The 12,693-nt window shown below is 50.4% G+C and overlaps 1 protein-coding gene across 4 annotated transcripts in view; it reads left to right on the plus strand.

The window, feature by feature from the left end:
- The window catches only part of Ksr1 (kinase suppressor of ras 1), a 134,911-nt gene that overhangs the window by 60,843 nt on the left and 61,375 nt on the right, over nucleotides 1-12,693 (plus strand). For all 4 annotated transcript variants that reach the window (XM_028759198.1, XM_028759199.1, XM_028759200.1 and 1 more), the window contains exon 2: nucleotides 12,509-12,649. In XM_028759198.1, the coding sequence (XP_028615031.1) occupies nucleotides 12,509-12,649 (141 nt within the window). The remainder of the gene's footprint in view (nucleotides 1-12,508; nucleotides 12,650-12,693) is intronic.

Below are 12,693 nucleotides of genomic sequence, written 5' to 3' on the forward strand. Positions count from 1 at the left end.
CAGATGGTTGCCCCAGCAAGTCCACAGAACGCCTGCAATTAGGAAGGGGCAGAAGGCCCTCAATCTGGTTCTTTCTGCCCATGGACGGGAAGAAGTGAACTGTGGCTTCCAAGCACCCCAGAGGAGGAGGCTTTGCTGACTAAGGAGCTTGAAGCTGATGTGTTCTCTTCAAGGTAGAGAACAGGCCTTCTGGAAAGTTCTGGGCACTCCTGGTCATGTGGCAGAGCAGCTGCTAGTTGCCACCCTGGGTTTGTGCATCATCAGTGATGTATCTGTGCATGAGTGGGGTGGAGTGGCCCAAAGGATCTGTCCCCAAGGCAGGGGTTTACAGCTGGATGACCTACTAAGTCAAAGACAGGAGGGACAACACAGGGTGTTCATTAGTTATGTGCGGAGGAGGTTTGCTGTGTCAGGAACCTGACTGAGTGCTGTTGGATTCAGTTGCTTGACCTCTGGGTCATCATTTCCTGCTCATCCTCATACCGAGGTGCCCATCACTTGCCTCCTACCCAGCAGGTGTCCCAATTCCTGCCATTCAGCTTTGTGCTGGCTAGTTTTATGTCAATGTGACACAGAATAGAGTCATTCGGGAAGAGGGAACCTCACTTGGGAAACCGCCCTCACCAGACTGGCCTATGGGCAAGCCTGTGTTGAATTTTTCTTGATTGGTGATTGATGTGGAAGGACCCAGTGCACTGTGTGGTGCCGTGTCTGGGCTGGTGGTCCTGTGTGCTATAAGAAAGCAGGCTGAAGCAAGCGATAGGGAGAAAGACAGTAAGCAGCACTCCTCCATGGCCTCTGCATCAGCTCCTGCCTCCAGGTTCCTGCTTGAGCTCTTCCTGCCCTGATTTGCCCAGATGATGACCCTTACCTGGAAGTGTAAGCCGAAGTTAACCTTTTCCTTCCCAAGCTGCTTTTGGTTATGGTGTTTTATCAGTCCTGTGGTGACAAGAATGGCCAAGGCAGACACACTGCCTCCGTGCAGGTCCCCCTCGGCCTGTATGAGTTGTATGGCTGCTTGTCCCTGGCTCCTTTCTCTCTGGGGTGGGGATACTGCCTAGCATCAGCTTTGTATAGAGAATCGCATGGGTTAGCCATGGGAAGCAGGGAAGATAGCACTGTGAGTGTCCAGCTTTGTGGGTGCCTGGGACCTACGGGTTTCTTGGAAGGCTGGACACCCACTGCATATTTACTTTCAAATGCATCCCTTTCTTTGTCCAGTCAGAGCTCCTCTGGGGTCACAGGTGTATGTGCATATCTCACCTGTGTGTCGCCCCAACCTAAGCCTGGAGAACAGCCCCTGTTCCTGCCTAGGGCAAGGCCAGCTTTGGCTTGCTCCCTCAGGCCACCTATGGCTGAGTAACTCTCATGCTGTCTTGGTTTGGGAGACTCTTCTGCCCAGGACTCTGTTTTACACACGCTAGCTTTGCCATTGAACTGTTCTTAACCTCCTGGGAAGAGAGTGAGCCTCAGGGAAAGTATCCTTCAGGGTGTGTGTGAGTCAGCTGGGCTGGCCTCCCCCGCCCTTACCCACTGTCAAGGAATGCTCAGGGATAGTTTGAGGTTTGGCTTGTAAATACACAGGAGAATGCTTAAGACTCTTAAGGCAATCATCAAGTCAGTCTCTAACTGCCTTCAAAGATGCTAGGCCTTTTGAATTTTCTTGATAAAGATGGCTGAACTATGAGCATTCAGTCTGCCTAGCCTAGTACCAAGCAGGCTCCCTCTGCACGCTCCCCTCCTTTCTATAGATAAGGCAGCCAAGTGTGCTCAGATAGCCAATCAACAGCAGAGCAGTGGTCACGTGAACCCATGCCTGCAGGACTCCTAGAATCAAGGGTTCCTGGCTGGCGTCCCTGAACACTACCAGCTGGAGTTCTGTCTGTAGTCTCCTTCCACCATCACCGGATGCCTGGTTGGTGAGCAGAGTTGCAGGGGGTGCTTGGGGCTGAAAGTCAGGCCTGCAACCTTCTGGCTTCTGCTTGTTAGAGTGGGTGGCCTTGCTTTCTTTCCCTGCACACAACTAACATCACTGCACTCTTGCAGTTCCTTTCTTGGGCTTCTGTTTATTTTTTTATGTCACCTTTCCCTTTCCTTTAGCTGCCTGATAAAACTGTCCCACCCCAACAGGAGAGCACTAACATTATTCCTAATGGAGAAGATTCCGACTAGTTGAGTGGCCTTCACAGATTCCCTTCTGAAAGGAGGAGTGATGGGTTTGTCTAGGCACCCCTAGCCTACCGCAGAGTGACTCTGCTTAGGACTCAGTATTTTAGTCTCTCAGCCTAAAGCCATGCTTTCCTGTGATGGGAGGGGTGGTCTGCCTCCCCACTCTGTGGCTACAGGGAAAGTGTGGAGATGGAGCTAAGTTCTGAGGGGTGCCATGAGGATCAATTGATGCCCTGTGTGTGAAATGTCATAACTCAGCGAAGGTATAACGTGACCATAAACACTGTCACACAGCGGCTGGACATGTCATTTCAGTCTCGTCATAGGTCTGTCTCAGAGGTACTGCTTAGGCCTTCTGGTGTGTGATGTTTATATATGCTCTGCCCAGGGAGTGACACTCTTTGGAGGTGTGGCCTTGTTGGAGTAGGTGTGTCACTGTGGGCATGGGCTTTAAGACCCTCATCCTAGCTGCCTGGAAGTCAGTATTCTGCTAGCAGCCTTCAGATGAAGATGTAGAACTCTCAACTCTGCCTGTATCGTTACCTGTCTGGATGCTCCTGCCCGGATGATAATAGACTGAACCTCTGAACCTGTAAGCCAGCCCCAATAAAATGTTGTCCTTTATAAGACTTGCATTGGTCATGGTCTCTGTTCACAGCAGTAAACCCCTAAGACAGGGTGCACAGCAAATTGTAAACAGGGTATAGGTAGGAGCTCATGTGCACTTGTGCTCAGAGACAGTTGCTCTCCTTGTCCCACAGGGAGCTGCCACATGAGGCCACAGATCAGTAAACCAGATCCTGCATTTGGATACAAGCCATCAGAAGTCCACCCAACTCCCATCACTTGGTTTCCTTGTTAGGCCTTTCTCATGATGATAAAAGCTGTGGAGGAGGGGGATGGGAATGGGTACAGGGTGGGGGTGGGAGTGGGGGTCCACAGCATGCTAGCTACTTAAAACTCACACTGACATTTTGATTGCCCAGATTTCCTCACTTGAAACAGAGGAAGTAAAGGGTCAGTCTGTTAGTTGCCTAAAGCCACCGGTTGCAGGTGGAAATGAGACGTGGGCTTGGGGCTCTGTGGCTGTGAACCCTGCTGGCTTTTACAGTTAAGGTGAGGAAGACTCTCCCCTCAGCAACGAGGAGTGGACAAAACCAGTGTGACAGGTTGGCTGGAGAGGGCCCTCTCAGGCCTGGTCCAGTTAGCAGGTGTAGTCTGAGCAGTCTCTGACCTCACCTAGAGTACGAGGAAACACCAGCTTTTGCTTTGGACAAGTACACCCTCCAGCACCCACCCCCCACCCCCCGCCTGGTAGGTGAGACAGGTGCCTTAGAAAGGGGTGGGGGAGGGGACGTCCTGGGCTATTGAGTCTGCAGTCTGTACCCTGCTAGGTTGATCCTTTGGCAAAAGGCTTCTCCACCCCAGTACACACAAAGTGCCAAGTTGTAGTAAATCAAACAACCTCCCAGGCTCCATGTGGTTAGCGCATTTGTCCTGAGCTTCAGTGGTCAGCTTCCTGCATTCCAGAGTGCTGGTATGCCAGAAATGCCCGGGACGAGCAAGAAGGAAGTCTTATCTTTATAGTAAAAAAAAAAAAAGCCAATAGAACATTTCTTGGATCTGCTCCCTCCTTCCACCCACTCTGCCACTAGCTAAATTACCATTTGTTCTCACCGTGCGCCGAGTTGCGGTGGGGTCCTTCTTCCTTGATTTTCCTGTCTCTGCTTTCTCTACACCCACTTCAATCTGTTCTCCAAATGGTTTCCAAAATGATGATCATTCAGAAATGCAAATCAGATCACATTTCTCCTTGTACATACTGTCCCATACCTGCATGATTGTAGCTATTTTAATGCTGTGCTCTTGCAAGACCTTCTAAAAGTTTCCAGAACTTTCTAGGACATATAGGAGCCAGTATTGTCCTAAGCCAGCTCTGCTGCCCTTCTCTTCTTGGTCCTTTCTAGTCTCCAGCTATCTCCCCCACCCCATTTAAAATCTTTTATGACACTCATTTTTGCTCATAGGGTGTGCATCCCCATTTAGCATGCCCTCCCTACCTTTCAGCCCGTGTGTGCCATGCCCCTGGCTCTATTTTAGGGATGCCCTCCTCTCTGATTCCTTGTAGGTCCCAGACACCCCTACACCTCACAGTTGGACCAGTCTCCTGGAAATCCCATAGCACATGCACCGACCTCTGTGCTTGAGGAGTAAACTGATTTCTTCGAAGTGTTGTATGTCTAGTGAACTTCAGACAAGTATGTAGGGATGTTCGAACCAGGACCCAGGTGTGTCTGAAGGCCAGATGCGTGTATAGTACCTGACCTGCTGTCCCTCCTCTCAGATTCCCAACATAAGCACAAAGTGCCAGGGACCTCAGTGTTAGTGACATTCAGAGGGTGGTATACCTGTGTCCAGGGAAGCTTCTGTGTCATGGGCATTCATGGAACATGGTATATCTGTTCTCTGCCTTTTTGCCTCTCCTGTTCCCCAGCCAGGCATGCTTGTGGACACATCTCTTGTCCTCACTGGATCCTGGGAACCATGCTGCTTATGACAGACACCATACCTGCCTCTGGGAAGATGCAATTTGACTATTGAATGACTGAATGACAGATAGACACTTCCCTTCTTGTCCCTGGGCAGTCACTTCAGGACATGGGGAGTTCGAGGATAAAGTGGATGTGTGCTCTCTCCTGATTTATACCAGTTTGTCTCTGTGGCTCCCCAGGAGTGCAGTGACCAGCAGCACAAAGGAAATGGTTCAGAAGTCATAGCAGTGAGTCGAGACAGGAAGCAAACCTTGGAAAAACAGTCTCGGGGTAGATCACCCACAGACTTTGCAAGGCAAAGGTTGCTTTGCGAAGGCCAGTGTGTTTGGCTCGGTCCTCGCTACTTGGGTGGATGCTGTCTTAGGATATTTAGGCCAGAAAAGTCTTGTTGAGGCTCACAGCCTCTGTGGAGAATAAGATTGGGTCAGTAGGTGTCACTGAGAAGTCAGATCCTTGGCTATCTGCCAACCTTGCCTGGCTTAGACTTGAAGTTTCTCAGCAAGCCCCACTAAGTGCTTTTGAGCAAGCTATTCTACTTCCTGGCTGCAGTACATAGTCTCAGAGTGGTTAGACCTTGTGATGTTATCTGGGGATAGTGCTGCTTGCACAGAGGATCGAGCTGGCTGGAGCATTTCAAGGGCAGGGTCACTTGTACCCATCATTGCACCCCAGTGGGCACCTACACCTGCCAACAGGCCCAGGGAGCAGCTTGGGGGTAGACCCTTGCATTTGCAGCTTAGGATCAGGTCACAGAGCTCAGCCTTAGCAGATGCAGACAGGGCAGTCAGCTTCACGCTCCCAGCTGTGGCAACTCTCAGCGCTGGCCCTCCTTGGGAACATCTCCACTTGTGGTCTGGGGCAGACTTGTTTGTTTGTGTTTGAAGTTCCCCGACTTGGAGTTTGACGTCAAGGCAGGATTGCTAGTTAAGAGGCTCGTGGGGAGGTTGTCTGTATAAAAATGCACGGGCTGGCAGCTTCCCCAAGGAGCCGCCAGGGAAGGTTGTTGCAAAACCCTTAGTATGGGGTCACTGATGTTTTCTCTTCTGCCTGCCCCTCTGTCCCTGGCTGAAGCTCTCACTCTGCCCCTCTTCTGCTAATGTCATCCCTTCTGAGACCCTGCAGGGCTCAATTGAGAGCCAAGAGCCACCTCTAGGGCCAAGTGTTGTGGTCAGCCCGTGCCTGCGTGTGGAGCCAGCAGCTGTGTGGCAGCCCCCTGAGCTCCCCTTGCGTTCCCAGAAACGGTTTTGCAACACGTTGGCCATGGTAGCCGGGCCAGAGTACTTAGCCAGCTGGGTTGGCAGGAAGTCTCCAGAAGCATCCAGTTTGGAGAGGAGATGGAAGCTGGAAGGGAACATTCCCTGGGCAGAGGGGCAGTCAGGAGGGACAGTGGCGTTAGGAACCATTGAGCTGTTCTGGGTATCGTGGGTCATGATGGCTTTACTGACTTCCAGAGGTTAGAAAGATGGAGATAGGAATTTGGCTCTGGCAAGAACTGCTATAGACATCCACTTAATAGTGTGTGTGTGTGTGTGTGTGTGTGTGTGTGTGTGTGTGTGTAACCATGTGGATCTAGACTGTGGATCTAGAGGACAGGGATGAGTGAGTAGCCACCCAGTCGCTTTGTTCAGGCTGCAGAACATGCTAAGACTTCAGAAGGGTAGCCACGGGTACCAAGCAGGGGAGTGGCAGGCTTAAATAAATTTGGAGCTGATTTGGGACTGAGGGGTCAGGTATAGCTCAAGGGTTATTACAAATCAGACCAGAGATGACCTGCTTGTATGAATAGAGCCACTTAGGAGATACGTGGATCCTGTGGCTTTTATGTACAGGTCTGTTATCTGATACAGTCTGGGCATTGCTGGATTTGGGTCATAAGTTTTTCCTAGTGCTATCCCCAGTGTAGTGGTCAACACAGCTCAGCCAAGCTGAAGAAGTGTGTATCAGGAGTCAACATTTTTGGAGATTATGTGGGCCTCGGGGGCAGAGCATCAGACTAGATCATTTCTGTAGCTATGTGATTCAAAAATTACAACAAAGTTCTCAGTGTCCTCATTCGTAGGCTGAGAATAGTAAAATACAGCTACATGTCACATGGGCTTAGCATATGCTGAGCGACTGTGAAGAGCTTGTCACTCTGCTAAGGCTGGTATGGTAGGCAGGCGTCCTTAGCCTGTGAGTGAGCCAAGCCAGCTGCTCAGCACCCCCATCTCAGCATAGCTTTGTTGTTCTCTGCTTAACTTTGAGTAAATGAGCATCTCATCCGACACATGGAAAGGGGGCTGGGAGGATGGTCCAGTGGTTAAGAGCACTTGCTGCTCTTGAAGAGATCTGGTACTAATGTCGGGCGGTACAGAGCCACCTTTAACTCCAGCTCCAGGGAATACGCCACTCCCCAGAAACCTCCATGTACATACATGAACACAGACACAAACATGTATGCAAATGTAAAAGTAAGACACATGTGGTACCACACACCTTTTATCCCAACACATGGGAGGCAGAGGCAGGCAGATCTCTATGAGATAAAGGCCAGCCTGGTCTACAGAGTGAGTTCTAGGGCAGACAGAACTACACAGTGAGGCCTGGTCTCAAAAATAAAGTAAAACTAATAGAATCTCTTGTTTTGTTTTGTTTTGTTTTGTTTTGTTTTGTTTTGTTTTGTTTTGTTTTGTTTTGTTTGAGACAGGGTGTCTCTGTATAGCCCTGGCTGTCCTGGAACTCACTCTGTAGACCAGGCTGGCCTCAGACTCAGAAATCGCCTGTCTCTGCCTCCCAAGTGCTGGGATTAAAGGCCTGTGCCACTGCTGCCCGGCTTGAATCTTTTTAACATGTAAGAGTCTGTAATGTCTTGGTTTCATGTGCTTATTTTGTGAGGGGAAAGACGCTCCCCAGATATGTCTAGGTCTGGAGTTGTACGATGACTGGAACATTACTCTAAAAAAAGATCCCTACCTCCAAATTTGCCATTGAGAATCCAGGAAGAGAAGGAGTTAGGCACTTCACAAATGGGGACGCAGTTCCTACTGCCAGGTTTGTAATTGAGCACCAACACAATTTCATGGTTTTCATAATCCAGGGGGCCTGCCTCTGTACAACTCTGGTGTCTGCCTCATCCTGTTCCTGGCATCCATTGGCCCCTGTGTATTATACCTGCTTCCATAGACTTAGTCTCCTGCCCTGCATTTGGAATGGAGACTTGGGCCACAGAGTTGCCCTGCAACAGGCAACGTCTGAGTCACTTCCCTAGTTCAGATCCCCAGTTTCTAAGTCTTCTACAGAAGGGACCTCACAATCCCCGGCCCTGCAACTTTAGGGTGGAGCTGACGTCATTTGCAGAGTCACCTCTCTGGAAAGAGGTGCTTTTTGTGGAGGTACAAGGTATGGCTTAGATGACATACACCAGCGGTCCATATGCCCCTGTGCACTGAGGTGTTCTTGCCAGCTGAGCTAGAGTGTGATACTCACAGGCTCCTGTTTCTTGAGCACCTGCCATGTCCTGGGTATTGGAGAGAGCACTGGCAGAGGAGTGCACAGGGAACAGAGCAGACAGACAGGAAACTGATCTAGTTGGTGCCATGTGGGCGGTGGTATGGCGCTGAGGTCTGCCTTACCTAGTGCCTCCCTCAGAGGATGGAGCAAGAGCCATAACCAGGTAGATTGGATATTGGAGATAAACAGGAGGCTTTTGAGCATCCTTGCATGTGAGTAGTATGTTTTTCCATCTGACATCAGCCAGTCCCCCAACAATGGCTGCCCTGCAGCCAGCCATTCTGTGCAAAGCCCATGAGTGTCTTAATAATAGCCTCAGAAGATCTCCAACTTCCAGATCAGCATGGCCCCAAAATTGGCCATGACATCTGCTAGACACCCTATGGGGTTCATATAAGATTCATTTATTCTTGGTGTCTTCTCTTTGGGAGGCTTGAGTCTGGGTCATGCCTGGAGCAGCGAGGGTATAGCAGGTAACCTGTGAGCTTGATCACAATTCTCATGTATAGATACTTACCTGGACAAGCAGCATTCCCAGAATCGATGCCATCCCAGGGTGGTTGTGCTATCTGGCACCAAGAATAGAGGAGAGAGCAAAGACCAGAGGTACCTGGGCAAACCTAGATATTGGCCTTCCTACTTTTGAAAGTAAATGAACCTGGATCTGGAAAAACGGCTCAGTAAGCAAAGCACTTGGTGAACTTGGATCCCTGGCACCTCTGTAAAAACTGGATCCAGTGGTGTACTTCTGGAACCCCAGTGCTCAAGGGAAAGCAGGGATCAGTGAATCTCCCTAGCTCGCTGTCTAGCCAGCCCAGCTGAGTCAGTGAGCTCCAGGGTTAGTGAGAGACCCTGTCTCAAAAAATAAAGCGAAGAAGTAATTGAAGAAAAGGGTCTACCTTTGGCCGTTAGCACAGGTGTGCATACATGCACAGAAGTAATACATTTGTACATTAGAGGATCATAGATCACAACACACTCTATACTTAGACATTCCTGATCTATAATCCTAAGCATTATTCCGAGGTTAGCATTAGATTTCATTGCCTTTAGCTCTTACCCCAGAGATGGGCAACTCCAGAGATGGGCAAGCAGCCACTGGTATAGTCCTTGCCATTGAGGTGATGAAAGAGGACCTAAAGACCACCTGGCAAGGATACTAACTATCACTGAGCAAGCATTTCCCTGCTCACACAATTTATTTGGTGCGGTCCCCCATCCCACCTCCAGGGTCTTCTGTGGCTCAGGCAGGTGCCAAATTTACTATACAGCCAAAAATGATGTTGAACTCTTGTCTTTCTGCCGTCTCCTCCCAAGTGCTAGGAGTACAGGTACCCACCACTACCCTGGCTCAGACTAGACAATTCAGCCTTTTGGATAGATCAACCCTATTGAGATGTGTTTTTCCACAGGGGAACGGGTATGTGCATGTGAGTGCTCTTGTCCTCAGAGGTCAGAGGCCTGGGATCCTCTGGAGCTAGGGTTACAGGCAATTGTTCGCCGCCTGGCACGGGTGCTAGGAACTGAGCTCGGGTCCTCTGCAAGGGTCCTACGCACTCTTAACTGCTGAGCCATCTCTCCAGCCCATAGTTACAATATTTTGAATGGACAGGACTTAGTTCATTTGGCAGTTCCACCTGGGGAGAGCTAACAGTCTTCCTCATGGTGGTCTTCAGGGGTGGCCTGAGTAGCTTGCAGTTACACTGTGAGACTTTCATTTTTCTTAGTGATTCTAAATATTCTTATAGGTGGTTCACCGGTATCAGCCTCCACTGTCTTTGTATTTCCCAGGTTGAAGCTAAACCCCTGGGGCTTTTCTCTAAGATCTTTGATCTTAACTGTCAAAGCTTTGAACAGAAAGTAGATCTTCCTGTCCAGGCTGCTTAGTGAGTGCTTGCTGTATACAGCACCTACCAACCTGTTTGTGGGCTCACCAAAGCTTTTACACCCTGTAAACCTGGCTGTGTGGAGACCAGTGGGGCGCATACTCTTGATGCAAATGACTGTCAAGGTGGGCAGACCGAGGCCCTGCCTGTGGCCAGCATCCTAACGACTCCTGGCACTGTCAGCCAACCCACTGGAACCTCGGGTGCTTTTAAATTCCGGAAAATGTAGATCTTGTGGGTTTTGTGGCAAAGAGGAAATGACACCATCGATGAGAGGTCCCCAGGCACACACACCCCTGGGGCGTGGCTGGCAGGCTCTGCTGCGGTTTATCTCAGAAAGTGGCCATTTGGTGCTTCCATGATTGCACTAACTTTCACAAAAAGTGAGAGCAGCTCCATCTCCCTGTGATGGGGACCCTCATGTGCCAGTTGCTGCCGGCTTATGTGGGCAAGCTAGAGCACTGCTCCTCAGTGAGCAAGTTCACGGGAGACAGCAGCTCCAGGACCCCTGAGTTGCCAGCAGTCATAGCACACAAGGGACTTGCCACGTTCCTCATTCAGCTCAGGCCCCACCGGCAGTATTACACAGCCCTGCCCATGGCCTGCTTTGTGATACTTAGCCCAGAACTCCTACATCTTTATAAAACAGATGAGACCAGGGTAAAGCTCAATGGTAGAGTATGGAATGAGTGTAGCTGTGAGACCTAGGCCATGTTGAGAGAAGTTACTTTTTTAAACGGTGTGCCAGTCTTCTGGGCATCTCATGGTAATCAGAGATGCAGAGTAGACCTATGGCTTTGCAGAACGTGTAACCTAAAGGAAGAGAGCCAGACAAGCTGGAAGGACTGAGAGTCATCTGGGCAAGGGCCTAGAGGCTTCCTGGAGGAAGGGGTGTGGAAGCCTAGCCTGAGTCCAGGGATTCATGGCAAGAAGTTCAATGGCACAAAGATGAGCAAGTGGCTGAACATGGCTTGGGGAGGGTGGACAAGTGGAACTGGAGACCACAGGCTGACCCAGGCCTAGGCCAGGCTGATGCTTCCCTGCACCAGCTGGCCATAGCCAAAGTCCTACGTAAAACATGTGTTATTAATCATCCCCCAGAAGTCCAGCCTGTGGGCCCCTCACTGTGATGGATGGCTGTTATTGATGATACTGTTAACGTTAGGAGCCTAGCTACCTCTTTTGTTAATGTGGAAAAGGGTAGTTTTGAGTTCACACAGCTATCTGACGGGTAGGCCTGCTTTGAAGTACCAGGCATGGGGAGGTGGGGTGGAAATACATGGGTGAGATGGATACAGGTCTTGCCTTCATGGTAGGGGAAATAATGTGTTACTTATGGGGGTCCCATATTCTGGTTCAGTATTACCTAGTTCAGGCAAGCTTTTAGGTGGGGCTTGCCCTTTGTGGGGGACACTGAAAGTTACAGTAGCTCCAGAGTCTGGTCTCCAAAATTCTCATATTCACTGGATATTGCAGGCTTAGTCAAACCAGGTAGCTGCTCTCCTTGGTTGTCTCTGGTTGGTGGTATCTTCCTTCCCCTTTGTGGAGCCTGCTGGATTGCCTGAGCTGGAGTGAGCCTCCTTTTTAAGCAGATCCTTCTCTCTGTGCTCCTTGTGTGTCCTGCCTCTGCTCTGTATTCATCCGTGCTGGTCAGAGCTCTGTGCTTGACCTAGGTCAGTCCGTCCTTATTCAGGCTTATCTTCCTTGAGTCTTTTGAACACTTTGGACATTCTTCCCTTGGGAAACTCGGATCCACGTGTCTGGAATTTGCGATATCCTTGGGTGTAAATCCCCAATAGCCTGTGTGGAGACTCCAGTCAAGGGCTGTTACCAGCACTCCCAGTCACAGCCACCATGCTGGTGCCTTTCTGTGCAGTCATGGGCTGAGAGCTTGTCTCTTAAACTCTCTGAGAGAGGCTCTATTGTTATCATCCGAGGGAGGGGAGTGTGTGTGTGTGTGTGTGTGTGTGTGTGTCTGAGTGCACACAAGGGAAGACCCTTTACCCCAACCCAGGCTGTCTGAATCACAGTTGGAAGGTTGCCCCATCTTTCCAAGCTTCCTTCCATGACCCCTTCTTTGTTATCAGTTATCCATATCTGTGCCTCAGACAGGAAGGCTGGCTTCTGTGTAGCCTGCTCCTATTGTGACTAGTCGTGACCTTTCCTGTTGCAGGGCTGGTTTTGAAGGCAGTGCAGTTGGCTGGCCTCATCGAGGATGGGGCTCCATGCTTGTGACCAGACCCCTCCTAACTCCTCTACCTCTCTGTAGTCTTTCTTCACCGTGAATGACAGCGAGGGGATTCCCCACAGACCTGCCCTGTCTGTTCTTAGCATATCCCCCAGAGGGCACATGGCTGCCACATGCTTGTGCCCCCCGTAAAGGTGACTTTTTCTTTGCTGGACTTCCCACAGGCAAAGCTGGTGCGGTACATCTGCAAGCAGCGGCAGAGCAAGCTGAGCGTGACCCCGAGCGACCGGACTGCAGAGCTCAACAGCTACCCGCGCTTCAGTGACTGGCTGTACATCTTCAACGTGAGCCCCGAGGTGGTGCAGGTATGCAGCAGGACCCAGGCCAGGGATGGGCAAGAGGGGATGAG

Source organism: Grammomys surdaster, unplaced genomic scaffold, assembly GCF_004785775.1.
Source record: "Grammomys surdaster isolate TR1022 unplaced genomic scaffold, NIH_TR_1.0 126278, whole genome shotgun sequence".
NCBI lineage: Eukaryota > Metazoa > Chordata > Mammalia > Rodentia > Muridae > Grammomys > Grammomys surdaster.